The 27,367-nt window shown below is 36.9% G+C and overlaps 3 protein-coding genes and 1 pseudogene across 22 annotated transcripts; 2 read left to right on the top strand and 2 right to left on the bottom strand.

The window, feature by feature from the left end:
* Positions 1–417: 417 nt before the first annotated feature.
* Positions 418–8,622, bottom strand: LOC137710834 (cytochrome P450 CYP736A12). Of its 2 annotated transcripts, XM_088695328.1 has the most exons (3): positions 8,322–8,622; positions 3,543–4,006; positions 418–1,324 (listed from the first exon to the last, which is right to left on the bottom strand). In XM_088695328.1, exons 1-3 carry the CDS (start codon positions 8,605–8,607, stop codon positions 488–490), a joined length of 1,587 nt encoding a protein of 528 aa, XP_088551454.1. In that variant the 5' UTR covers positions 8,608–8,622; the 3' UTR covers positions 418–487. The 2 variants fall into 2 exon arrangements, with proteins under 2 accessions (XP_088551454.1, XP_068306071.2); XM_068449970.2 differs by lacking the exon at positions 8,322–8,622 and having other exon boundaries at positions 3,543–4,000.
* A 2,137-nt stretch (positions 8,623–10,759) lies between these two features.
* On the top strand, positions 10,760–23,195 carry LOC148696096 (DENN domain and WD repeat-containing protein SCD1-like; annotated as a pseudogene). Its single transcript, XR_015963783.1, has 17 exons — positions 10,760–10,870; positions 11,103–11,216; positions 11,569–11,789; positions 12,189–12,243; positions 12,346–12,429; positions 12,725–12,920; positions 13,230–13,338; positions 13,572–13,635; positions 13,721–13,765; positions 13,909–13,984; positions 14,122–14,245; positions 20,909–21,066; positions 21,728–21,775; positions 22,049–22,106; positions 22,195–22,278; positions 22,534–22,795; positions 22,878–23,195. The product of XR_015963783.1 is annotated as a DENN domain and WD repeat-containing protein SCD1-like (transcript).
* On the bottom strand, positions 14,391–20,523 carry LOC137747022 (uncharacterized). Of its 17 annotated transcripts, XR_015963314.1 has the most exons (11): positions 20,132–20,523; positions 19,695–19,771; positions 19,210–19,263; positions 18,817–18,878; positions 18,482–18,534; positions 18,011–18,064; positions 17,474–17,616; positions 17,117–17,202; positions 16,162–16,219; positions 15,529–15,604; positions 14,391–14,592 (listed from the first exon to the last, which is right to left on the bottom strand). XR_015963314.1 is itself a non-coding variant. In XM_088695334.1 (10 exons), the coding sequence occupies exons 1-3, from the start codon at positions 20,397–20,399 to the stop codon at positions 19,248–19,250; spliced, it is 345 nt and encodes a 114-aa protein (XP_088551460.1). In that variant the 5' UTR covers positions 20,400–20,523; the 3' UTR covers positions 15,264–15,604; positions 16,162–16,219; positions 17,117–17,202; positions 17,474–17,616; positions 18,011–18,064; positions 18,482–18,534; positions 18,817–18,878; positions 19,210–19,247. The 17 variants fall into 17 exon arrangements, 8 of the variants coding, with proteins under 8 accessions (XP_088551460.1, XP_088551461.1, XP_088551464.1 ...); XR_015963318.1 differs by lacking the exon at positions 14,391–14,592 and having other exon boundaries at positions 15,264–15,601; XR_015963312.1 differs by lacking the exon at positions 14,391–14,592 and having other exon boundaries at positions 15,264–15,604; positions 17,411–17,616.
* On the top strand, positions 23,157–25,481 carry LOC137710592 (DENN domain and WD repeat-containing protein SCD1-like). 2 transcript variants are annotated; one of them, XM_088695330.1, is made up of 8 exons: positions 23,157–23,219; positions 23,486–23,609; positions 23,756–23,937; positions 24,042–24,113; positions 24,202–24,362; positions 24,492–24,533; positions 24,784–24,992; positions 25,187–25,481. In XM_088695330.1, the coding sequence occupies exons 3-8, from the start codon at positions 23,771–23,773 to the stop codon at positions 25,280–25,282; spliced, it is 747 nt and encodes a 248-aa protein (XP_088551456.1). In that variant the 5' UTR covers positions 23,157–23,219; positions 23,486–23,609; positions 23,756–23,770; the 3' UTR covers positions 25,283–25,481. The 2 variants fall into 2 exon arrangements, with proteins under 2 accessions (XP_088551456.1, XP_088551455.1); XM_088695329.1 differs by lacking the exon at positions 23,157–23,219 and having other exon boundaries at positions 23,234–23,679.
* The last annotated feature ends 1,886 nt before the right edge of the window (positions 25,482–27,367 follow it).

The following is a 27,367-nucleotide window of genomic DNA, read 5'->3' on the forward strand; positions in this document are numbered from 1 at the left end:
ATTTTGTAAACTAAATGACATGGAAGTTGATAATTGGATTATCATTTAAACGTTGATAAACATGTTCATTTCATATTTGTGACATTTCATTTAGTTTACAAATTAGTCTACAAATTTAGTCTCTCTAACATTACTCAAAGGAATACTATTATAACTACAGGACATTTATTTCAACCCTTTATGAAGGTTGACCGTGTAGGCGGTACGTAGGTGGGCATGATGACAAGCAAATTATTTTTTATGGGAGGGAAAATCGAACAAGCGACCTCAAGTGCAAGGAATAATATTCTTAATCAACTGAGCTACAAGATACTTGCATTAATCCAAATTATACGGTTAATTAATGTTTATTTATGCCTAGACATACTATATATATTAAGGGAGTAATACTAGAGAGACTAAATTTGGAGACTAAAATTGTAAACTAAATGATGTGTCACCAATATAAATGAGTTCGTCTATCAACGCTTAAGTAATAAATCAATCATCAACTTTCATTGTACAGACGGCACGTCGGCATGGCAAGCAAGTGTTTGGCTTTCGACAACGATAAGCCAAATTTCTCAGTCATGTCCAGGTCTTTAGGTAGCATTCCACTAGGGAGCTCCCAGTTGAAGCAGTGCAACAAGTTTCCCAGAGCAAGACGAACTGTGGTTAACCCTAATTGCATAGCAGGGCACCCTCTTCGACCAGACCCAAATGGTATGAGCTGGAAGTCATGTCCACGTAGGTCAACGTTACTATTCATAAACCTTTCAGGGTAGAATTCTTCCACATTATCTGACCATACACTTGGATCCCTCCCAATGGTCCAAATATTGATAAAGATTCTTGATTTCTTGGGTATGTGATATCCATCAACTGTAATGTCCTCCATGGATTGATGAGGGACTAGTAATGGGGCAACTGGGTGTAGCCTTAAGCTCTCCTTGACCACCATGCTCAAGTAATCCAGCTTTGGCAAATCGCTTTCTTCCACCATTCGATCCATCCCGATCACACTCTGGAGCTCTTCTTGGAGACGTTTCATTACTTTCGGGTGCCTCAAGAGTTCGGCCAGGGTCCAGATAATCGCCGTGGCTGAGGTGTCAAAGGCACCCGCAATCATGTCGAGTAAAATGGCTTTGGCATTTGTTCTCTCGAGCATGTAGACTTCCTCATCGTTGGGCTTTAATGTTTGGTGGATTGATGAAAGCAGCACGTCTACAAAGTCCTTATGATGATTGCCTTGTTCACTTCTGGAAACTTGTTCATGATCCTGAATTATCTTTTCGAATAGTTGGTCGACAGTCTTGCTAACTCTCTTCATGCGCTTGGTCAATCCCTAAGTGGAAGAAATAGTTAAGATTCCATACAATCAATCAATCATATGTACTTCTAGTCGGGTACAGTAGCCATCATTTTTTTGAGACAATGAAATGGACAAGACATGCATGCATATATAAAAGCTGTTACATCTTGTATTTTTGGAGTAACTTTTGGGTGAGGATAGGCACATACGGTGACACTCTCACATGGGTATAAGGGATAGTGACACTCTCACATGGGTATAGGGGATCATGCACAACCCTTTTTTCTGAGATGAAAGTAACAATTACATAGAGAAACTTTAGTTTTGTTTGGTTTCATTCCTATATATAATCATGTACATTGAGTTTGATTCCTATAATATTATTGGACTTCTTTTCTCCTTATTTTATGTATTAATCTCTATTTTTCTCTATCAAATGGTTGATCATTTATTGGAATTAAAGTTATTAGTAATTATTAAACTCGATAATAAGAGTCACTCATGTAAAATGCAAATTTTCCGTCCTAGGAGTTTGATTCTTACAAAACTGGACTTAAACTCAATTTTACCCACTACGTAAGGCCTCAAAATCTATATCTACATATTTACTAGCATTTTATCTTTTGAATTTTTGTAAAATCCTCATTTTCAATGGTAAAATAAAATCCTTATTATTAGTATTACATCCTTTATGAAGGATAAGAAGAAAAAAAACACATACATGTAACATATGGTTTTAAGGGAAGGGATTCTCATTTTTTAGATTAGTTGGGGAGTCTATACTACATTGAACTTCAACGATATCCGAATTGTCTATTTTCAAGTTGTACCTCTTAAATCATTCTTGCAAAATTAGCCAAATATAAAATGTTTAAGGCGTCAATTAATCTAATTGAGCTCCAAGACATTGATGAACATTATGTTATAAGAAACATTAAAATTTCATCGTGACAATCAAATGACCAAATGATTTCGAATTGAATTGATTTTTTGCAAGAATGACCTATGAATAGAGACAAAATATAGACAATTCTTATTATTGAAGTTTGATGTGGAGTGAGCTCTACAACTATTTTTTATTTTATTTTAATGGAGATCCTCCCTTAAAAAGCCTGTTGAATATATTTTAAATTTGTATAGTTGATTGCAGAAATTAAGGTTCCTTAAATAATGAATTGTGCATTAAATCCATTGCTATTGTAATAATATCCCGGATGGCATTGGCAACCAAATGGATAAGATAGGAAGCAATTTGTATCTAATACTTTAAGTTGGTCAGAAAGATGTAAAATATTGATTGGAAAATATAAATAAGAACTTATATATATATATATATGTATGTATGTATGTATGTATGTATATTTTTTTATGGTGGACTCTGCTACTCTAAGAGAGAAAATTAAATAAAAGCTCAAATTTACATCTCTCATTAGCCTATAACTTCTATCTACACCTCTTGAAACTATAAAATAAGATATTAATATGTTTTTACATCTCGAATTAGGAGATAGTTTATCGTCAGCAGGCTATATATGGAATGGACCATACTATATGAATCATATGATTTTGCATTTATAGTTTGCGGATGCTTTGACTTTGTGAGTCATATCACCAGCAAAAAGAGGATAAGTGAGCTGGCTAAAGTAAACAGATATTCCTCTCAGATTATCAGATTAATTTGTACGAAAGTGAACTAGTTAATGGCTGAGTTTGGATATGCTTTTTAAATGACTAAAATCGCTTTTAGAAAAAATATTTTTGGATTCTAAAAGCAATATTTCAAGTGTTTTCTACAATAAGCACTAGTTATATTTGCTTTTTCCAGAAAGCACTTTAAGCGTTTTTCCAAGATTTGCTAGCATTTTTATTAACGATTGTTTCTAAAAATAATTTTACCAAAAACACTTTCAATCATTTTAAAAGCACATCCAAACAAGCTTTGTTTCCCTAAACTATGAATTAATCTCGTTCACTTTATTTGGTTGACACTACTTCTGTTCCTGTTGATGGATCCATTGAAAAACGTCATCTAAATAATAGAGTTCAAATCTTTTTTGAGGAGTAGTGCTAAGATCAGTCCGGCATACGTGCGTGCACTTATTTGCAACGCCTCTACTTTGTATTTGTGCTTAGCAATAGCGTGAGTGCAATGATTCTAAATGTCCATACTTTACGGTGTTCCTAGCATTTCCCTAGTTTTATTATTGATTCATCTAACAAGTTTGGTAGTTAAGAATGAAGGGTAACATACCTGAAGATCGAGTGGACTAAGGAATGGCACATAATCACTAATGTTGAAAGCTCCTGTCAAGAATAGGGCTTCCTCAATAATCCCCTTGAGATCAAACATATCATCATTTTTTGTCCCCAACACCATCCTATACGTGATTCCCTCAACAAGTTCACCAACCTTCTCACTAAAATCCACCACCTCGCCCGCCTCCGCAGCTACCTTCAGGGATTGCACCAACAACCCTACCTCCTCCCTTCTTAGCGGAGCAAAACTCTCGATTTTCGAGGGACAAAGAAGTTGAAGCGTGCAAAGTTTCCGAATATGGCGCCAATATGGGCCATATTCGCTAAAGGCCATGGCCTTCGTGCCGTAGGCCATGTACTCAGAGGCTTGGAGTTTGGGGCGGCTAGCGAAAATGGTGTCGTGGGTTTTGAGGAATAGCTTTGCTGTTTTGGGAGATGAGACCACTATGGTTGGTACGTGTTGTGCGGAAGCGTCAACCAAGTGTGAGTGAAAAATAAACCACAATAACTGACAAAAGATAAATGGAACAATACCAACAAGAACACCAAGATTTATACTGGTTCGGCAATGCCTACATCCAGTTTGGAGACGACGGAGTATTCCACTATAATCAATGAGAACATACAATAGTGTTTATCACTCAATTTCCCAAAGACCCAAATAACCCAAGCTCTCACACTTACAATAGGAAGAGAAAACAAAAAATACAAAGCAAGACAATTTGAGAAAATTCTTCTCTATGCCAAATGGCTTCTTGCTATTTTTCTTTCTTCCTTGTTTCCTTGATGTTGTATTTGAGTTATGCCTACACCTCCTTTTATAGGCCAAAGGCCTCTCATCAAGTCAAAAGAATTAGGCATAAATGCATCCATTCTTTGACAACAAATTAGGCATAAGACCATCCATTTTATTTCCCACATGTAGCATGCCAACCATCAATTTTGACCACAAAAGTAGCCAACATCATTTGTTGGTTTTAGACTACATTTGGTTTGAGCCAACAATCAACAATCTCCACCTTGGCGCAAACCCTCTAAGTAGAACTCCCAATAGTCGTCTCCCACTCCCCCATGGGGCAATCAACAAATTTTACAAATGCCAATCAAGTCTAAGCAGTGCTTAAACTTGAGCAACTTAAGCCCGATCGTAAATTGATCAAATCGCTTGTACCATTGTCTTGGAGACTGCTTTAAGCCATACAATGATTTTTCCAATTTGCAAACCCAATTTTCCTTTCCAGCAACCTTAAAACCTTCTGGCTGAGACATATAAATCTCTTCCTCCAAATCACCATGTAAGAACGCAGTCTTGACATCAAGTTGGGCCAACTCAAGATCAAACTGCACAACCAAAGCCAACAGAATACGAATAGAAGAATGTTTTACTACAGGAGAAAATACCTCATTGTAGTCAATGCCTTCTTTCTGAGCATAGCCTTTAGCTACCAATCTGGCTTTGAATCTCACATTGTCTTTTCCCAAGGATTCCATCTTTTTGGCATACACCCATTTACAACCAATTTCTTTCTTCCCCTTTGGTAACTGAACCAGCTTCCAAGTCTTATTTTTATGAAGAGATTTCATCTCCTCATCCATAGATTTCTTCCACAACTCGTACTCTGAACTCATAACAGCTTCTTTGTAGGTGGATGGAATATCATCTTCAATAACGGGAAGTGCATATGCCACAATATCAGTAAATCGAGCAGGCTTTCGAATTTCCCTTCTCGATCTTCTGGTTGCAATATAGTCTTGTTGCTGTGGAGGCTCTTGGGTATGTGCCTCCTCTTCATCATCCTCGTCCTCATCATCATGATTAACTGTAGGACTAGTGTCTGTAACATCAGACCTTACTGGAACAACTGGAGTCTTCAGTAACTCCACCTGCTTTGAGCTACTCATGGTCTCGGTTGTTTCAGTTTCACCTTCATGCTTGTTCTGATTAACCATAGCAGCCTCATCAAAGGTCACATCTCTGCTTACAACAAATTTCTTCTCATCTGGACACCAGAGTCGGTATCCCTTCACGCCAGTGCTAAAGCCCATAAATAGAGCTTTCTTTGCTCTTGGATCCAACTTGCTTTCTCTGACATGATAGTAAGCAGGACAACCAAATATGTGTAAGAACTTGTAATCAGTACAAGGTTTACCAGACCATACCTCCATGGGCGTTTTGCCCTCATTCGCAACAGCTGGCAATCGATTAATGAGATGGCTTGCATAAGTAATTGCCTCAGCCCAAAACGCCTTGCCTAATCCAGCATTAGACAACATACACCGAACTTTCTCAAGCAAAGTACGGTTCATGCGCTCCGCCACCCCATTCTGTTGCGGTGTCTCCCTAACCGTGAAGTGCCTCACAATACCCTCATCTTGACAAACTTTCAAGAAAGGATCAGACTTATATTCACCCCCATTGTCTGATCTGAGAGTCTTGATCTTTCGACCGCTTTGCGTTTCAATCATCTTTTTCCACTTCAGGAATATCTTCAAGACTTCATCTTTACGCTTCATGGTGTACACCCATATTCTTCTAGAGAAGTCATCAACAAAAGAGACAAAATAATGGCTACCTCCCCAAGATGTATTCTTGGAAAGTCCCCAAACATCAGTGTGAACATAATCAAGAATGCCTTTAGTGTGGTGAATAGCAGTGCCAAATTTTACTCTAGTTTGCTTACCCAACACACAATGCTCACAGAATTCCAATTTGCATGCCTTTGCACCTTTCAATAAGCCTTGCTTCACCAATCCTTGCAACGCTTTTTCACCAGCATGCCCAAGACGCATATGCCATAACCTCGTGGTGTCTTTGCTATCTGCGTCAGCAGCTTCGGTGACAGCTGCTTCACCAATAACTGTACTCCCCTTCAAGAAATACAAGTTATTTCGTCTTGTACCTTTCATCACCACCAGTGCCCCGTAAACAGCTTTAAGAACTCCACCCTTCATGGTGATCTTGAGACCCTTGGATTCCAATGCACCCAGTGAGATAAGATTTTTCTTCATATCCGGTACATACCGAACATCACTTAATTCTCTGACTGTTCCATCATGCATCTTCAAACAGATTTTGCCTATCCCTTGTGTTTTGCAGGCATTATCATTACCCATCAAAACAACTCCACCATCCAGCTCCTCGAAGCTAGAAAACCATTCTCGAATGGGACATATATGATAGGTGCAACCTGAATCCAAAATCCACTCCTTGGAGTGACCATCAGCAGATGAACTAGTCAAAGCAAACTCGAAATCATCATCTCCAGATTTTGCAATATTTGCTTCAGAACCTGCTTTCTCCTTCTCTTTGTTCTTCAATTTGGGGCAGTCTTTCTTCCAATGACCCTTTTGGCGGCAAAAGGCACATTCATCTTTAGCAGGAAACTTCCCTCGTGACTTTGAACGAGATTGTCCCCGCTTCACATATTTTCTTTCCACTGTTCGACCCCTTGCAACAAGTGCCTCGGTTTGTGAATTGTGAGTCTTTAGTTCCTTCTTTCGACACTCATGATTCACCAATGCCGCAGACACCTCATCAAGTTTCACCTCGGATTTTCCATACAACAAAGTAGTTGTCAAATGATCATAATCATCAGGCAATGAATTTAACAAACATAGTGCCTTGTCCTCGTCAGGAATTTTCACATCAAGGTTTGCTAAATCAGCAAGTATTTTATTATAATCATTGAGGTGTTCATGCATAGAAATACCTGGACTATACTGAAATCGGAAGAGTCGCTTCTTCAAGAAGAGCCGATTTTCTGCGCTCTTGGTCATATACTTCTCCTCCAATTTTGTCCATAACTCCTTAGCAAAAGTTTCCTTCATATACGGGTATTTCAACTCCTTATCAAGGAACGATCGAATAGCAGCACAAGCATGAAGATTAATTCGTGTCCACTGCTTGTCATCAATATCTTCTGGTTTATCTTCCAGAACCATATCCAACTCTTGTTGATACAACACATCCATAACTTCACATTGCCACATACCAAAATTATTAGAGCCATTGAATTTATCAACCTCTAACCTTGTAGTAGCAATTTGATGTCTATTGGATGTAGACGCCGACGAAGACGATGCCGACTCCTTCCCCTTCACAGATTCATCTTTATCTCCAGCCATCTACTCAGCACTATTCACGGGACTGTAGCGCCAGCAAATTTTTCACTCCCACGAGAACGCCTAGTCGAAACACTAGGCTCTGATACCACTTGTTGTGCGGAAGCGTCAACCAAGTGTGAGTGAAAAATAAACCACAATAACTGACAAAAGATAAATGGAACAATACCAACAAGAACACCAAGATTTATACTGGTTCGGCAATGCCTACATCCAGTTTGGAGACGACGGAGTATTCCACTATAATCAATGAGAACATACAATAGTGTTTATCACTCAATTTCCCAAAGACCCAAATAACCCAAGCTCTCACACTTACAATAGGAAGAGAAAACAAAAAATACAAAGCAAGACAATTTGAGAAAATTCTTCTCTATGCCAAATGGCTTCTTGCTATTTTTCTTTCTTCCTTGTTTCCTTGATGTTGTATTTGAGTTATGCCTACACCTCCTTTTATAGGCCAAAGGCCTCTCATCAAGTCAAAAGAATTAGGCATAAATGCATCCATTCTTTGACAACAAATTAGGCATAAGACCATCCATTTTATTTCCCACATGTAGCATGCCAACCATCAATTTTGACCACAAAAGTAGCCAACATCATTTGTTGGTTTTAGACTACATTTGGTTTGAGCCAACAATCAACAGTACGGACCCTAGACGCATGGACATTATAGGTCCATATTTTTTTGCCAGGTTTTGGAGGCTACGGTGTGGGAGGTCGCCTAGCATATGAAGATTGCCAATGATTGGCAGTGCCGTAGGGCCAGGAGGCAGTGTTTGGCTTTGCCTTGACGAGGCATTGATTAGGCGGAGGAGAGACCATAGGAATGTAAGGAATACAAGGATGAGGATGGGTATTTCTGGAGGACTCATTTTATATGATTTCTGGGTGAGATCGATAAATGGGACATTAGACACACACACATATATATACATGTGGACTCATTTTGTTTGATACTTATAGAGAGTTCAAGATCCAACAGCTAATTGATATAATACCAAATGCTAGCATGTGAAAAATGAGTTCTTTAACCTCCATTAGGATTGTCTCCACTCCTAATTTCTTTCCCTTTTTCTTTCCTTCTCTCACATTTTTTTCTTTGTCTTTCTCTATCTATAAAGAAGTCAATAAAAGATGTTGACATGGTTTAATTGTAAACCGTTCAAATTGGAGAGAAAGAAAAGATAGAAAAATAAAGAGGGGATAAAATTCTACTCCCTTTACCCTACGCCTACTTCTGTAATTTTCATGAAATTGAGAGAGAATTTGAATATGGATGGATCAATCCTCATGTGCCATCTTTTTGAAAGTAACATGTCTTGTTCTAGTTGTACATACATGCTGTGTTTTCAACTTTGTGGTGGTGGTTGGGGGGGGGGGGTGGTGGTGGGGGGGGTGGTGGGGTGGTGGTTTCCACGTGATTCACATTTTGGGGGGGGGGGGGGGGGGGAGGGGGGGGTGGTGGGGTGGTGGTTTCCACGTGATTCACATTTTTTTTGTTGGGGGGGTTGTGGGGGGATGCACTAGAATTGAATATGGATGGATATGGACAACATGAGGATACGTGTGAGTAACATGTCTTCTTCTAGTTGTACTTACCATGCTGTGTTTTCAACTTTTCCAGGGGGTGTGGGGCGAAACCAAAAAAAGTAGCCAAACTGCATGCAGGTTAATTTCTGGTGTTTTGGCGAATGAGACAGGACGGTGGCTATTATTCTAGATAACTTACGGAACGTTGTCTGTGTGGTGACTGTACGAAGTTTTACACATAGACCTGTGTAAACGGATTGGCCAGCTTAATTAGTCCTAATATGAATTGTTGTTTGTTGACTTAGAAAAAACCGATTAAAAGCCCTGTGCAACAATTTTTTTTGAAAAATACAATTTGCAAGGACCAGTAAGGCAGGGCCAGCCCTGAAAGGGGTGCAAGTAGTGCCACAACATAGGGTCCCCAAATCGGAAGGGCCCCGATTTTTTAAATTTGCATGTATATACGTATATATAGCAGTATGTGTAGAATATTATAAACTTGAGTCTAAGCGCAAGTGGTATTACCGCTTCTTTACATCGGCCTAGGTGATGGGGTTCGAAACTCGTCTCCATTTTTTTTTCAGTTTATTTTTATTAAATGCATAAGCTTCCATAAAATAATATAAAAATTCCACATAATAACATGAAAATTCAAATCTTGACCCTCTAAATAGTTAAGGAAAAACAATACATCACATTTCCACTTGTTGATTTGTTAAATTTGTTTGTGCTATTATAATTTAAAGAAACTCAAATGAAAACTAAAATTATTTTTTTGAACAAAAAAATAAAAAACATAAAATTCTTAAGTACTTTTTAGGACCTCCAATTAACTTTCGCATAAGGCCCCTAAAATCTCAGGACCAGCCCTGCAGTAATTAAGGTATGGAAAAAATATGTCAATCATCACTAAATAAATAAGGAGGTGGACAACATGTACTTTCTCCAATTGGTTAAATGATTTAACAAGAACAAGACAATCTATATTTTTATTTTATATTATATGCCTAAGTTACATTTAAAAAAAAACCTGGTACCTTAATAATTCCATAAGATTACTCACCAGAAATAACGTTACCTACGTTTTATTTATCTCTTTTTATATGAAATAAATTGCAATAATGGGTTTCTTATTGAAAAAAAAATATATATACATAAAAACATAATCATTTACATTGACTAAATACAAGTAAGTATTGCAGCAAGGTCCATATTTGCACTCACATATATCAATTTTACGCAGGTGCAATATAAGATATTTACCCAATTTTCATCTAAAGTGTTACACACAGGCTTTAATTTTGGCAAAATTCTAAGAAAATTATACAAAACACTATTTTCGAAGAATTTTTTTCCACACCACAAGCTTGTTAAAATTTTTGCCAGACAATGTAAAGAAGTTTGGAAACGATAGTAAAATTTACAAATGTTATGATTAAATTATTTATTTTTTTAATAATTATTTAGAGAGGTCATAATTTGGCTCCACATGGTTGCCAATGTGTGAATTTCTCATATATGACCAACTAATTGGGTCTTACACTTAAGACAATTTAATGCTTTGCAGCTGTGCATCTTTTGGATAACTTGTCCTTCTTTTGGCAGATATTCACTTTAGACCTTGTATCAGAAGCCATTTGCCATTTACTTTATCCATTTCGGTGGCAGGTAAACTTTGATCTTTCGGCAATGCTTTTTATGGGTCTAGAAAAAGATGTTCCTCTTCCCTTTATATATGCTTCATTTAGTTTGTCATTATGGTGGTGGAAAAATTTCTTATGCTTCAACGTTTCCACCAAACTTATTTTTTGTTCAATGGAATAACTAATGCTGTAGTAGTATCATTTATGCTCCTTGTATTTGACTCTTGTCTCTTTTGTGCATGTTTATTGTGCTGAAGCAAGTCTACATTCCGTTACTCTTTTTCAGTGGAGTAGACTATATTGATGCGCCTACACCATATATGATGGGTCTCCATTCAGGCGTTGATACATCTACTTTGGCCATGGATGGTGTAAGTCATCCTGCATAAATTCTACTTTTGTCAATTTATAGTATTATAATCTACATGTGCTGGTTGAACAATATGTATCCTGGTCTTATACACATTCTATGGTTCTTGGGTTTCTAATCAGCATAGCCAAATGCAATATATTGGGAAAATATTCCATTTGATTTAGGTTTCATACATTTGTCTTACAGCTCTCTTTTTTTACCTTTTTCTTTTGAGTTAGTTTTGTTTTCTTTTTCCGTGACTTCTTCTATCACGTCTTCCAAAAGATTACAAATCATGATGAAATTTTGTTGTACGTAAGAAGGTTAAACTGATGTAATATTTGTTTCTTGCCTTCCTCATGTGGTTCTAGGTAGTTGTTGTTGACCTTGAGTGTAATCGCATCACAACGACGGAAGATATACCTCCAATCCCAGAGCCAGAATCGGGCAATTTGCGTCGGGAGATATCAAAACTATTGTATCCAAATGTTGTGGGGATAGATCAGATCAAGGAAGGTTTATATAGTTCATCTGAGCAATATTCTAAGGCTGGCAACAAACCTTGGGGAGAGGATCACGACCTTCACCTTAGGTGATACTTGGGTGCCAAAGGAAATGATTATGAAGTACTAATGATAATAACATTTTCTCATTCATGTAAAACATGAGATGTTGATGTCTTATTCTAGAGGTTCCACTTTTGTAGTAAAAGACTAAGTGCACAATTCTGCCTTGATTGATTTTAAATTTTGTGACCAACATTGCAGATTACAAACAAACATCTTGCTGTTGTTGTTCACTTGATTCTTTTTGCTTTTTCTTAATTCAACTTCAACTTTGGAGAGGTCTTGAAGCATTAGAACTGTTAACCAGTCGGTGGTTATGCTCAATGTCTTCCATCTGAGCTATGGCTACTTGTTCTTCTAAAGCCTGCCTGATCAGAGATTATTAAGTTTTCACGCAGATTCCTTGTGTTTGATTTCTTGTGCAGATTAGTGTTCTTAAAATTCTTTGCATCGCTTTTAAGTGGCTACCGCAACTTCATAGTATGAAACTTTTATTTAATTTGATTGTGAATTGGTTTTAATAATTTGTATTTGTGGATTCATTTAAATTTTATTTGGTATACTTGTTTTTTTTTTTCCAAGGAAATTTCTGCTACTCATGTCTTCAACACTCAAGCATTCTTGACAATGCGCTCTCGGTCAACTGGCCAACCACCAGAATCCATGGTATTTATTTTCATTGAACCCATCTTTGTCTTCGAGATACCGACATTAGTTATATTGGTACTGTACTCAGTGATTACAATAGTTATGACCATTATTGTAATTGTTGTGATTATTATTCTTAGTGCTACTCTACATGTTTGCAAAATTTCTAGCAGAGCAGGCAATTGTTTGTGTGCACTGTTAGTTTATTGAATGTGTTTATGTTAACTAAATTTTTTCTTTCAGTATCATTTTAGTCTTAAATTCTTGTCCTGGGTTCCTAGTGTTATACTTATTTCTGTGTTGGTATTTACAGTTTACACAGTTTCTGGATTCACATGGTTTCATGGATTATATAGAGAGAGGTTTGGGTTCTGAAGAAAACACTAATAATCTACTTGACAAGTTACAAGATGCACTTAGAAGGGGCCAAAATCCTGTTTCAATTCTTCCTTCAAATTCAGTAGAGCCTGAGATTATAACAATTGCAGATACGGATGTGGGAAATTCAGGTGAATTTGATGTTCTGTTATCTAAGACTGAAATTATTAAACAGAGAAGATATTAAAGATTTTAAGTTTGATATGGTTGGCCACTTAGTACTAGGGTCTAGTGGTATTCCTCTTCACTTGTAAATGAGAGGTCTTATGTTTGATTCTCGCCAAAGTTAAATTTCAACCACATTATTGCTAGCCCATTGTGAGGCTAATCCTACTCCCCTCCCCCTTAATGTAGATAATATTGTTTGTTAAAAAAAAAAAAAAAAAAACACAAAAGTTTGATATGGTTTTGCTTTTGTCCTCATGTTCTCTGGATTTCAGGAGCAGGTGCCAAATACACATATGATCGGTTTCCCTCAAACATTAGGACAGAAGAGCAAGAAGACAAGAGGAAGCAGATCCTGGCTGTAGCAAGTGGATTATCCTCTAGGTATATACATGGCATGTTATTCCACACGAAACAATGACTGTTCTTGAGATTTGCAACTTTAGTACCGGTGGAGTAGTGGGATTTTAGAGACTAGTTAATTTTTATCTTGGCTGGCCATAAAACCAAACAATTCTTGGTCATTTGAAGTTGGGTATTACTTTGTCAGTACTGAAAACTTATACACATCTTAATGGGGCTTCTAATCTTGTGCCCTTTTCATGTTTCTCCCTCAGCTCACAATCTGTTTCTAGTGGTAAAGACTCTAAATCAGAAACCCTAACTCCGCTGGAGAGGGCTGTAAGTTCTATACTCCAACATGATGTGTAGTCGTGGTAACTCTACTTTAGAGCTTTCTTAACTATATTAATTACTGGTCATTCAGGCGGAAAGGGAGTGCATCGTTTTGGACATAAAAGTTAAGCTGCAGGTACCTGTTTAATTTTTTTGTTATTCAATTAGTGGTGGACAAAACCTTTATACTTGATTAATATTTATTAAGTTCTAAAAATACATAGTTTTTGACATTTTTCACTTTAAATGTTAAATGATTTTATTGTGTTTGACGACCAGGGTCTGTGGCTGCGTCTTCTGAAATTGGGACCTACTGATGATCCTCTTTCTTCATTTGAATATGGCACAATCCTTGGTATGATTCTCTGAGTGTTCAACCCTAACATGTATTATGACCAGGCAGAGTTCTGATGTCTATTTCTTGGAATTCCAATCTGCTTTGTGGTTCAATGGACCCGTTAATTAACAAGCATTATTATGTTGGCTTTGCAGCTTTAATTGAATCTGATGCTGAGGGAATTGGTGGCAGTGGGTTTTTGAATGTATAAGGGAGCACATAAATCAGGGATGGCACTGTCAGTTGACTGAAGAACAGTTTCTTGCTGTTAAGGAATTGGTATACAAATAACTCTCATTATTTTCAGAAGATGGGTCTAATTTAGTTATAACGAGAAAATATGCCCGCGCGTTGCCGCGGGACTTGAATGTATTAGGCGCAATAAGCATGAATAGTTTCTACAAAAAGCAACTAAAAAGACATAGCACCTAAGAATCAATGAACAATTGGGACATCTTACTCATATGTGAGTCTCAATCCCTAGTGAACAAAAGTACTATTTCTTCTTCAAATTGAATCAAAATCATTGATCAAGCAATTAAACATTCCTACTGGCAAATAATTGACCCCCAAGAGTTGAGCAGATATATAGTGACTGGAAAAATACAAAGTGAGCACCAATGATACTGCACTAGTACAAAGAGCATCACTCATCAGCTAATCTAGCTTGAAATGATGGGGAAAGAACCTTGACTAAGATGTTCAATCACTGAGACAGCCCAAATGAATAGAGAAAAACACAAATAATAAACACGGGGACAAAGAACCTGAGAAGCAGAAACAAACTTCTATGCACAAAAAATTTGTGCAAGTAAACAAACATCCAGTTGTACTGAGACTTTAATGATCCATGTTTAATAATATAACTTAAACCCAACCATGAATTTACAAAAAATTTAGGTAGAATTATTAACATAACTCAGAAAAAAAAAGACTCAACTTTGCAATTAAATTTCTTACATAACTTAAACCCGACAAATTTAACTAATTAGATTCATCCACAAAATAGATTTTAACATAACCTCAAAGAGTTTCTTCTAACCAAGTAAACCATTACTCAACAAAAAACATGTAGACAAAGCTCTTATCAAAATCATAATATTGTAATGAACAGGAACTTCGCTACACACTTTTCCAAAACGAAGGAAAAATCTACTTTGTAACTTAACTTAATATACGAAACCACCAATTTAGTCACCTAAAATTCATAACCAACAAAGAAAACAACTCCAAATCCTCAGGTTTACACATGTATGAGCCAAAGGTCAAGTTTTTACAAAATAATCATCCCACAATATGAAAAAGCAGATCGAAAAATTTAATTTTTGAACAGAAATAAGCCAAAGGTTCAATTTTTACAGACACGGATCATTTTATACACAATAAGCATACATAAAAACATAAAACTTGACAAATTTTCATTAACTTATCAACCAATACAAAGAACTTAGTGGGTCCTGATGAATGAAAAATAATTCAGAATTGTTTTTACATTTTTATTATATTCTAAGTTTTTCACGGAGCCAAATTAAACCAACATGCTTAAAAGAAAAAATTGATACCTGTAAGGCTGGAGACTGCTTTCAAGGCCTTTTTATTTTCTCTGTCGTTATGTAAATCCAATTTCACTACCACCTTCTGCAGAAAGAAAACAATTTTCAATTAACAAATTGTTTTGGGAGAGAAATGGAAATTCATTAATACAAATACCAATACCGATTTCTGGGATTTTAGGGTTCTGTTACCCTTGCAACTGAAAGCCTAAAAATCCCAGAAAAATGCCAAGAAGCTTAAGCAAAAAAAATCATATTTTCAACAACCAAAACCCAACGTCGATTTAATCATAAACGAAAGAAGAAATTAAAATCTAAACAAAGTCACAAATTAACGAATTGAAAACCCACAAAAAAAAAACATAAAATAAAAATAAGCAACTGACCTTAAAACAAAGAATAAATACACAGAACAGAGAAGAATACCCAAAATGAGAGAAAATGAAACAAATATATAGAGAGACAACCATCCCCAAAAACCTGACCTAACTGTACTAAGATATATGGCCAATTAATTGTTCAACCGGTAATGGATTGCTGGATATTCTTAGCTGCCCTTGTAGTTCTTGTTTGTCATATTCGAACACAACACAGGAAAAATAAATATAAACACAAAGAGGGAAGAAGATATAAGACAATTACCTATTTAGTGAGTTCTTGGACCTATTTAAAGAGTCACTGGAATGAAATGAAGCCAACTCTGCAACAGAGAAGCAAACTAAAAGTCAAAATCCAGAAATTCAAGTTTAACTCAAATCAAATATAATAACCAATTAAGTGAAACTTTGCTTGCTATATATGGATATGCATGCTATAAGAAACCATTCATTTGTAGATCATATAGCATCATCAGTATTATACTCATTGTTTCATGTAATCAGCCTACTACATGGGGAAAACACAGAAAAAGGAAAGTAGAAAAGTAGAAGACATAATACTTGAGTATTTAGCAGAAATAGTTAGCTTTTGAAAAAAATTGCTAAACCGTGTTACAAATTCAATCGTTAGAGTTGTTAAAATTCACTTTCATCTGTACAATTCAAACTTCCACACATGTATTCGTATAGTTTACCAATTGGCACACACTGCTAATTGCCAATATAGCAAGATAATGAATTCCGTTAACGAAAAAAAGGATATGCAACTTAACTTACCATGCCAAAGAAGCTCCATAAGAGTTCAAAAATAATACTCACTTAAAACAATGAGTACATTCTAATCCAACAAATACTAAAACAGAATAGTGCCAGCATAACGACTTGGCACGTTAACCTTTAGGACATCTAAATTATCATATAATTTCCAATAGGTCACTATAGATTTTGGGGGCTCATAAACAATTAGCCTAATCTTTTTCTTTCATCTTGGCCTATAAATATTAAAATGCAACCAAATCTTCAACGTCAAAAATGAGAAGATGACTTTGACTTCTTTATAAGAAAAATCAATAACCTTCCAATTGGCCGATGCTTATCCAATAATCCAAATATATTTGTATTGAATTATGATATGACACCGTAAGTTTCAAGCATTTAAATTAAATTTGTAGTAAAAAGCGTAGGCAAATGAAGAATAATGTTCTCTTCCATATCTCAACCTTATGCTTGCAATGTATCCTTTGCTTCTTTTTTGTCTTCAGCATCTACGGTTCTTTAAGGCAGGTTTTGCAGCGTCTGCATTCACCTATATAGGGTTTAAAATTTTTTAGTCAGAGAGTAAGGAGAAACAAAATCAAATGCTCCAAGGGGTAAACACCAGCAAGCAATAAGAGTATATTTTGAATGCAAAATGGCAATTAGGAGTCATAAGTACCTTAAAAAAATACTTCTGAAGCGCAAACAGTCCCATATAAGGGTAAGAAAATTAATAGAGCAGAGAACAAAGTACTCACTATAAAACATTTTAGTTCTTTAAGAAAAATAAAGCAGGGTTCAAAAAGGATAATGAAGCATACCAGTAGGTTCCCAATATCAGATAATGATTTCTTTCTCGGCCCAAGATTGTCATTTGATTCTGCTGGCTTCTGAACTAAAGCATTCTGAAGTAGCATTGCACCTTAGGAAGCCACTGAGCTATCCTTCTCCACTTCAGTTGTATCTAAGCAGTTCAAAATGCCATCAGCCGTCTCTGATTGTGACAACTCATTCAACTTAATTTGGTTATCATTTATAGCCTAAATCAAACTACAACTTTATCCCGTGAAATCAAGGAAAACTACCTGTGTCCAATTTCATGTCAATACCTCAATTTATATCGCATCCAATTAAACTACTACAACAACATACTGACAAAGTGAACATGGAAATTCATATACCATTTGACAATACCAAATCAAGCAATTTCTAAAGACCATAAATAGATCCTACAAAGCAGAAACCCTATCTCATATGCATTAAAGCGATTAATAAACTCTCGGTGAATCATCATAAAATTAACCCAATTTCTCAATTCCAAAAACAGGAAAGATTAAGAAAGGGTTCTGAGTTCTCACCATAACCAAAATAATCATATTGTTTCAGTTTGAACTCGAGTCAATTTCCGTCATCTGCATTAACAAAAACAATAACTTATGTCAGTGCATTCCACCATAAATCAATTCCTAAAATCAACTGCATATCACAAAGTTACCCAAAAGACACAAAATACCTGAAAATTACTATATTAGCACTCCCTCCCCCCCAAAATCAGAAATCTAGAAAATAGAACTTGATAACATTGTACGTAGAAAGCAAGGTATCAATAATTTAGGTGGTTTCCCAGGACAATAATGAGCTTGCAGAGATCATATTCATACATAGATGCACAAACACACAGAGACACTACAGAGACCATTTGATGAAAAAAAAAAAAAAATAGAGATGCTCAGAGACTCAACACACACTATTCATAGATCCATGACTTAGAAATTCTCAGATCTGGTTAAAATTAATAAAATAAAATAAAATTAAGGGATGTGAAATACCTCTTATAGTCTGGGCTCTGTTACCCTGATTCCTTCACCGGCTTGAGGCAAACCTGAGGAGATCGGCGATTAAAGGATAAGAAAACTGGCGGCCATGTTTTAGTTTTGTGATAGAGAGAGTTCAAGAGAAAAAAGAAGAAGGGGATACCCCTTCCCTTCTGAGATCATCTATAACATCTGAATTACTTAACACCCATACACTATATTTACACAACTACACTAATCAATACTCATAACACATCAATGGTCCAACAATTATGGAGCTCGAAATTTCTATGAGGGCCAATCAAATCATAAATTAAAATGAAAACATGTAAGTAATTAAGAATTATTACTTGCTCAGTCAGCTCCTTCTTGTCACTTCAAGGATTATTCAATTCAACCTGATTCGATCAAACTGCATCACTCAACAAAACAAACAAAAAATAAATTAAAAAAGAAAATCAGGGGAGCTAAATAATTATACACTGACCTACTTTTTGGCTAGAAAACCCAAAAAGAGCAATTAAACAGCAGTGCATAATGACGGAATTTCTATGAAAAAATATGAATGAGTTTTCAATTAATAATTGAGCCCGAAATAAAGAAGGCCTTTCTCATCTTGATGCAGGGCAGATAACAAAAACATTATGTATGGATTAATGTATAATATTTGAGATCCTATCTGTTTTTTATTGACTGATGTTTCAACACCAGTCAGCTAATTCATATCACACATCCATACATACCTGAGAACGCTTATTCCCACCACCATAATGTTGTTGCTTTAGTATGTTTTTTCACTGAGAAGAAAAGGAAAGAGCATCATGAAAAATTTAGTTCCAATATACTTGAGAACAATTCACATGTTATTACCTTAAACAGGAGTTAAAATTACTCACCCTTTTTCTTTTTCATCACACCAAGACAAAACTAAAGGACGACTTCTAATCCTATAAATTAGCAAATACTCTACTATCCTAAATTCCTAATCCCACGTGACTTCGCTGCCCCACGCCTTTGTCCCCTGTCTCCCATTAACTAAAAACACTCCCAAATCACATCAGCCAACCATACAACAAAGCCACTGGCCACATCAAATATTAGGCACGATTTAGGTAACCAAATTCAACGAATAGAGTTCGGATAACGAAATGCAAAGAACACGATACATAATTGTAAAATTCAAGAACATGATTCAGAGGATTTGAACTATATTGTGTTGAAAACTTACCGAAGAGCGACGATTCCAGGTCGGTAGCGGTCAGGCTTCTTGACTCCTCCAGTTGTGGGTGCTGATTTTATTGAAGCCTCAAAATTAAAACAATTAGCAACTTAGATCCAATAATCTGATTGTTTCTCGGAAAAAATAGCTTGCAATTATTGACCCAACACAGATTTTGCAGCATTAATTAAGAGAGAATTATAGTTTTATTTACTTGTGACTAAATCTTTCTTGTTTTGTGGTAATTTGTATAGCAGACAGCCAAACAATATATATAATTATTCAAACAGATTAAGACTCGTAATCAAATCAAATCGTTTCAGGTGCAGCTGCTGAACAATGAAGAGCCGAAGCGACTCCAGCTTTTGAGTGACAGAAAACTCTGCAGTGACTCGAACAGAGAAATTGAACTAATAATAACAAAGAGTTGGGATCACGATACTCACCAAGACCAGATCGAAACGAAGCACAGCCTCTCTCCCCCTTGAAATCTGAAATCCCCACCCAAAAAACCACGCATGGGCCTCCATGACGCAAACGATGGAGTAAGACGACATAGGCGAGGGAAGGCAGACGGCGGTGAGAGGAGGATAGGATGGACGCGAGACCGTCTGTGTCGTTCTCGCCGGGTCTGTGAGACGGAAGAGGCAAGGAGGGTTTGAGAAGGAAACGAAAAAGACCGCCTTTACCATCGTTCTTCCTTCCCACGATCATCAACACGTATGCATCAAGACTAACGGCAGAGAGGGCCAGTGGTAGTCTTGTAAATAAACTGAAATGTCTTACAAAACACTGTTCATTTCTACAGTGCAATTTTGCCAGCTTCTTTAGACTAAAGTAATAGTGAATCGTGAAGATCTTGTAACATAAAAATCTCCTTTGTTGAACTTTTGTTTTTCCAAACCTTTATTGCTACGGTTTTTGTAATCCAGCAAAAAACAAAACATTTTCTCAGTTATAAACTAGATCACGGTTTCAGGGTATAAGTATATCCTACTTTCCTTCCAAAACGCACATACACATGAGCACTCATTTATATTCATATTTCTGTAGAAGCTTACCTGAAGACAGATTGTTGACTATTTAGTCAGTTTTGCATGCTGTGTTGTATCCCACTGTTGTCATTAGGCTAATGCTAATGCTCTTTATACGATGTATTTTTTTTTGATAATTTGTTTTTTTGCAATTTATCATCTTCAACATTAACTTGTATTTGAATTCAGCTCAAGACAGCTATCAGTCGTGCAACTTCCCGAAATGATATGTCGACCATCAGGGATGCCCTTGAAGTATCCGCTGACATGTATAAGAAGGATGCGCATAATGTTTCAGACTACATTGAGCATCATCTTATATCTTTGTCCATCTGGGAGGAATTACGGTAGGTGGTACAAGTCATTTGCCCCTCAATTTTGAGCATATATTATTCTGATGTTCATTTTTCCCTAGCAAAAAGTTGTTGGTTCTCATTGATCTGTCACACTTGTATGCTTTCCCATATTCTGTGTCCAATTTTTAACTTAGGTCTATGTTCAGTTGTGGAAGTAGGGGGTCTACGCTATGTGTCAATCAGAAGTGTTATAAAGCCTTAATTTACCAGTCCTCCTTGAGGCTCAGAGCTGTCAAACTGTTTACATCATGACAATGTGAATATTCAAAAGTAATAAATAAACCAGATGACAAGAAAGCCATTATTGATAGTAACATACTTGCAGTACTTGACAAGCTTTACTTGCTCTTGTTTATTGGCCGCCTTAAGTAAATTTATAAGATTCTTGAGATTTGTGTTGTAGTTCCTATTCTTTTTCCACTACATAGTGGCTTTCTTGTCTTGTTTAGTTCTTTATAGCACTCAAGTTTCTATTTCTTTATGTTAAAACTCACTAATTACTACATTTGTCCTACCTAGTTGTTTTACAAGTGAATTGTTGGTTCTCTGTCTGTATTAATTCTTTGTCTATCTATATTAAGCTCTTTATCCAACAAAAATCACAATTGTAACATTATTTTTTTATTTTTTATTTTTTTTAATGATTTTGTAGCTTTTGGGAAGGGTACTTTGACTATCTAATGGAAAGCTCTTCAAACAAGTATGGATTTCTTCCATTTTTTTTTTTTTTTTTTTACTTGGTAGATAAATCTACTTAATCGTGCATTGTGGATTTACTCGCTAATGACTTTATTTGTACAAGCCTTGTACCTCGGACTTAAATAGTAAGCTTAAATGAAGCTAGTAAACGAACTTCAAAGTATCATATAGTTGTTGGTCTTCTACTTAGTGCACAAGAAATAAGAAACTTATATTGCACCATGTCATATGTAATCTTTTGCAACGTAATGTTTGTTTTTCGTTGTTGCATCAGGTCGGCCAACTATGCCTCTTTGGTGGCTGCGCACTTAATTTATGTGGAATCACACATGGTGCTGTTTCTTCTTTTATATTTATACTTTTTATAGCACTTGCAAACCTTTTCATTAGTTTACGAGTTTTTTTTTATGTCACATGAAGGCTGGGTTGGGAATTCCTGATACTGATGCTTGGTACATGATTGAAATGATAGCAGAGAAGAACAACATTGGATACACACAATATGTAAGTAATTTTTTTTTTCTTTACTTCAGTTTATCCAGTTCTATTTAATGTCGCACTGGTATCCTTTTTTATTTTTCTGTATGAGATTATAATTTCCTCAAGATTAGGTGCTCACTGTTGTCTAGATGATATTAGGTGCTCTCTGTTGGTTCTGTCTTCGCTGATGCAGGCTATTGGTTTAGCTCTCAAATCCTGAAGTTTTCTTTGGTTTTTTGATCCATTGCTGATGGTGTTCCTTGGTTTTGTATTTTTCAGATAAAGTTGAGAGGGTTCTTGTCGCATATTGAGCACCTACTCATTGGTTATTGGGGAATCACTAATTTCAAGGGTCAATCCATATTTTCTCATGGATTAGCATCTCCACGTTCAAAAGATGCTACAGTTGAGAATAAGCAGCCTGCTGAAGCTTCTGGTGTTGGAAGGAGCTAGGTTCAGAGCATGTTCAGCAGGGATACTGCATCCAGATCCACCTCTTTCAGTCGTGTTCGTAAGTGGACTTCTGATGGTGGCTCTTCAGGTATGTTTGTTGCTAAGATTATGTGTTTGCATGTGATATTTTATTATCTGCATGCATGTCACCATAGTTTCTTGTCATTAAGCTGCAAATGAAAATGGGGCTCCTCGTCAGCGAGATTTGTCTGCCACTGGCCAGAAGAAAACTCAGACCAATGTTCGCTAACTTAGAGGTCATAGTGGCTCCGTTACTGCTTTACATTGTGTAACTAAGAGAGGGGTTTGGGATCTTGTGGGTGACCGTGAAGATGCTGGTTTCTTCATCAGTGGAAGCACAGACTGCACTGTAAGCTCCACATATTTACCATACAATTCCATTGCACAGGAATCTGTCCTGTAAAGGGGGTAATATTAATTCGTTTCAGCAATATCTGGGATCCTAGTTTTCGTGGTAATGAACTTCGGGCAACCTTGAAGGGACACACAAGGTTTTGTTGTTTTCTACTGTTCTATTTTTCTTAGCATCATCATTACATCATTTTGTTTTGTTTTTTGTTACAGTTTCTGGTTTGATATTCTGTTATTAAACTTTTAAAAATCAACTTTAGTGTTACTAATTTTTTTACAGTTTGGTTGGCTTTTTTGGCATGCCCACACATGCAGTGTGCATTTGTCAAAACCATTCGTTTTAATAATGACCAATTCAGCTTATCTAAATGTCCTTCCTGTCATGACCATCTGGGCCTTGTTACAGAGCTGTCCGTGCAATAAGTTCTGATCGAGGAAAGGTAGTATCAGGTTCGGATGATCAAACTGTTTTAGTATGGGATAAGCAAACTACTCAGCTTCTAGAAGAGTTGAAAGGCCATGATGCACCGGTGAGCTTCCCGAGCATGAAAAATCAAGCACTCTGTTACATTATGATGCGATGGTCATGAAAAGTGACTGGTATTTTCGAAATTAATATCTCGTCCTTGTTGTAGACTACGTATTGAACTTTACCTCCTACTGTCCATCCTTGTAGGTTAGCTGTGCACGCATGCTGTCTGGTGAACGTGTACTTACTGCTGCTCATGATGGAACTGTAAAGATGTGGGATGTCAGAACTGACACTTGCGTGGCAACTGTTGGTCGTTGCTCTAGTGCTGTTTTATGTATGGAATATGATGACTCTACAGGAATCTTAGCAGCTGGTGGTAGAGATGCGTATGAATATCGACACTGATGTTAAGCATGCTCATAAAATTATGAATTAAAAGTTTATCCAATGAATTCCTAGAGATTAATCCCTTGAGTTTTTGCATTATCAGCGTTGCAAACATCTGGGATATTCATGCGGGCAAGACAATGCACAAGCTTGTAGGGCACACCAAATGGATTCGGTAAGCTAAAGTAGCATAACTTTTCCAGATTATGTGTTAATATTGTTGATTCTTGAGTAGCAATGTATTTTATACGTCAACCTTGCAGGTCGATTAGAATGGTGGGGGACACAGTTGTTACTGGTAGTGATGACTGGACCGCAAGAATGTGGTCTGTTTCCCGAGGAACATGTGATGCGGTTCTAGCATGCCATGCTGGCCCCATATTAAGCGTTGAGTATTCCACACTTGACAGAGGAATAGTTACAGGTTGGCATTTTACATCCTGTTCTGTTTGCATTGTTATTTCCCTAGATTGCTCCAAAGATTTTTGGTTGCAATGCTTTTACTCGTGCCAATAGGAGCTACTGGAATTATACCATGTGATTTCTGTTCCAGGTTCAACTGATGGGCTACTCCGCTTTTGGGAAAATGTTGAGGGTAAGAGCATTTAATCTCTGGACTCAGAGAATTTTCATTCATTCTTTCATGTTCGGCTATAGTATTGAAAAAGTTCAAGGGAATACAAAATGGTGTAGGTTGGATTCTACAAGATCGTAAATTTAATCACATAATTATGTCAAGAGTTGTAGAAGCGATTAAGTTTCCCTTCGAATTACTGTCAGATGGAGATGCATATATCCCAATTAAAAGTAAAGCCTTTTTCAATGCTGCTGTTGCTTGTATGCAGGAGGTATAAAATGCGTAAAAAATGTTACTGTCCACACTGCTGCTGTATTGTCCATCAATGCTACGGAACACTGGTTAGGAATTGGAGCAGCTGATAATTCCATGTCTCTTTTTCATCGTCCTCAAGAGAGACTTGGTAGCTTCTCTGGCACGGGATCAAAAATGGCCGGGTGGCAACTATATCGAACACCACAAAGAACAGTTGCTGTGGTATGAATTTCTGACTTTACCTGCACTGGGCCATTTTATTCCTGCAAGCAAACATCCCTTTCTTTTCGGTTTTACCTTTACTTGTGCATGTAGTGCATATCATCGTAAATGATTGGGTAGAGGTCTCGATATCGATGATTTATTGTCGATGGCTATTGCATCCCCAGTTTTAATCCCTTTCTTGTGCTATCCAGGTAAGATGTATTGCTACGGACCTCGAGCGGAAAAGGATATGCAGTGGCAGTCGTAATGGACTTCTTAGGCTTTGGGAAGCCACCATAAACATCTAAGTTCTTTGTGCATTTGTGTATTTACGCCGAATATTAAATTTCATAGGTTTTGTTTTTCAAAAAAAAATAATAATAAGAAAAGAAAAAGAGAAACAGTACTTTTGCGGTTGCTATACGTTGTGCCTACCTGCGTATATTCTGAGTTGTAAAATTTACTTGTTCAAGCTAAATACAAAAACGAAGAGAAGTTGGGGGTGTTTTTCTGTTGTCCCATTTCTACAGTATTATACAAAATAGTATTTCTTGCTCGATGCTGTGCGCTTGCAAGTTTGCTTGGTTTGGTACTTTTAAGCCGCAACTGTTGAGTATTACTTTCGCAAGGGACGTTGCATGCGCTTCTAAGTAATTGATCTAATCCTCATATAGCCAATTAGTTCTATGGTCGAACTCCCACTTTTTTCATGGACAGAGCATGTTGTCTCGTATGCGATGCCAAACGGCCACACTTGCAGCACGTCAACTGATTTGTGTTATCCATGTATTAGGCTTGAAAATTCGTCACATGTGAGAGTGTGTTGAAAGTATGGTTCCACATCCAGGAAAGAAGAGAGCTCGCCTGTGCTTATAAATAATTGAACTACTCTCTATATTGTCAATTGGTTTTGTGGTGGAACCTCAACTTTTTTCAATTACGATGTCCTGTTGATTTTGCCGGAGATTGGATTGTGGTGGAGTAGTTGTGTGAAATTTGTCCCTTCGTACAAAATTTTCATTCACATCGATCGGTATATACATTGATGGTCCATCCCTCTTCGCCACCCCTCTATTGGCAAGTCAAACAGGAAACTGAACCATCTTCTTCATCGGTGGAACAAAAATCACGACGAGCATGAGGCACGATCGATGAGGCCATACTTCATGTTTTGGTCAATAGCCCGTCATTCTTTGGGTCGTTGGCGGACTCATAGCAGCTTGCCGCTTTTGCTGCATCCTCTGAATTTGCTCCAAGTTTCCTACCCATCCTACTGTTGTGCTAGGATAGCACCAAATCAATTTTGGAACCAACTCAAGCTAACCCACAGGAAATATATCAAATATAGTGCAAGAACAAAATATAAAAGACACCAAGATTTTAACGAGGTTCCTCAACAGTCAGTGTAACTGGAGTACGTCCTCGGAGCAGTAGGAGCTCACCCAATAATCCACTATCAACCAAATGAGAGTTTACAAAGTGTTGGCAATCTCACAACCCAAAAACCCAATACACCCAATAGCTCTCACACACCAAAGAAACAAATAGAGGAAGAAATATAATGAATAATTTCTTCTCTATACATATAGCTCAAAGCTATTACAACAACAACTACTTTGGTGGATGATTACTAACCAATTGAAGCAACAACTTTCTTCTTCTGTTTTAGGCTCTCTGCAACTCTCCCTTGCTCTCTGAAGAAAAGCTCTTTCTTCTCTCTTCTTTCTTCTCAACCGAAAACAAATGAGCTCACACTTTCTCTCTCTTTTCCAAAACCAACTTATCTTTTTTTTTAATGAAACAACACTCACGGGTGTTGAAGAAGAGAACAAAACATTTTCAAAAGCAAAGGTCTTTTCCCTTATTTTCCTCCCCAAAACAAGGAATGTGTTGTCTCCACTTTGGTTTGTTTAATCTAAAGTTTTCTTGGACTTGTCCACTTGGCCACTTGGCCAATTATTCAACAATCTCCACCTTGGCCAAGTTCCGAAAACGCCATGATAAGCCAACCAACACAATCAACACAAAAAACACTCCCAATCACTAGCAAGAGAACAACTCATGCCGAGCCAAATGCTCCAAAACTCCTACTGCTCAACGCCTTCTTTATATAGGCAAAATGTGAGCCAAGTTCAAGCAATGAACAAACTTGGCTACACCAACAACCTTAGTCAACATATCAGCGGGGTTGTCTTTAGTTGGAATCTTCTGGAGAATGATTTCTCCTTCACCAACAACTTCACGAACAAAATGATAACGCACATCTATGTGCTTGGTCCTCGCATGATGAACCTGATACTTAGCCAAATAAATGGCACTCTGACTATCACAATGCACCTCCACCTGCTTCTGATCAACCCCCAAATCTCTAATCAGCCCATGTATCCAAATGG

Source organism: Pyrus communis, chromosome 6 (genome assembly GCF_041283825.1).
Source record: "Pyrus communis isolate YQ-2024b chromosome 6, ASM4128382v1, whole genome shotgun sequence".
NCBI lineage: Eukaryota > Viridiplantae > Streptophyta > Magnoliopsida > Rosales > Rosaceae > Pyrus > Pyrus communis.

What these genes read in the sequence shown, in the direction of transcription:
- LOC137710592 (XM_088695330.1), top strand. Translation starts at nt 23,771, where the DNA reads ATGCTGTCTGGTGAACGTGTACTTACTGCTGCTCATGATGGAACTGTA. An exon ending in GGGCACACCAAATGGATTCG is followed by an intron (nt 24,114 to 24,201) that starts GTAAGCTAAAGT and finishes TCAACCTTGCAG; the next exon opens with GTCGATTAGAATGGTGGGGG. An exon ending in CTTTTGGGAAAATGTTGAGG is followed by an intron (nt 24,534 to 24,783) that starts GTAAGAGCATTT and finishes GCTTGTATGCAG; the next exon opens with GAGGTATAAAATGCGTAAAA.
- LOC137747022 (XM_088695333.1), bottom strand. Translation starts at nt 20,399, where the DNA reads ATGATCGTGGGAAGGAAGAACGATGGTAAAGGCGGTCTTTTTCGTTTC. An exon ending in TTCGTTTCGATCTGGTCTTG is followed by an intron (nt 19,756 to 20,131) that starts GTGAGTATCGTG and finishes CAATAAAATCAG; the next exon opens with CACCCACAACTGGAGGAGTC.
- LOC137710834 (XM_088695328.1), bottom strand. Translation starts at nt 8,607, where the DNA reads ATGTATATATATGTGTGTGTGTCTAATGTCCCATTTATCGATCTCACC. An exon ending in AATGTCCATGCGTCTAGGGT is followed by an intron (nt 4,007 to 8,321) that starts CCGTACTGTTGA and finishes CTTCCGCACAAC; the next exon opens with ACGTACCAACCATAGTGGTC. An exon ending in TTAGTCCACTCGATCTTCAG is followed by an intron (nt 1,325 to 3,542) that starts GTATGTTACCCT and finishes TCTTCCACTTAG; the next exon opens with GGATTGACCAAGCGCATGAA.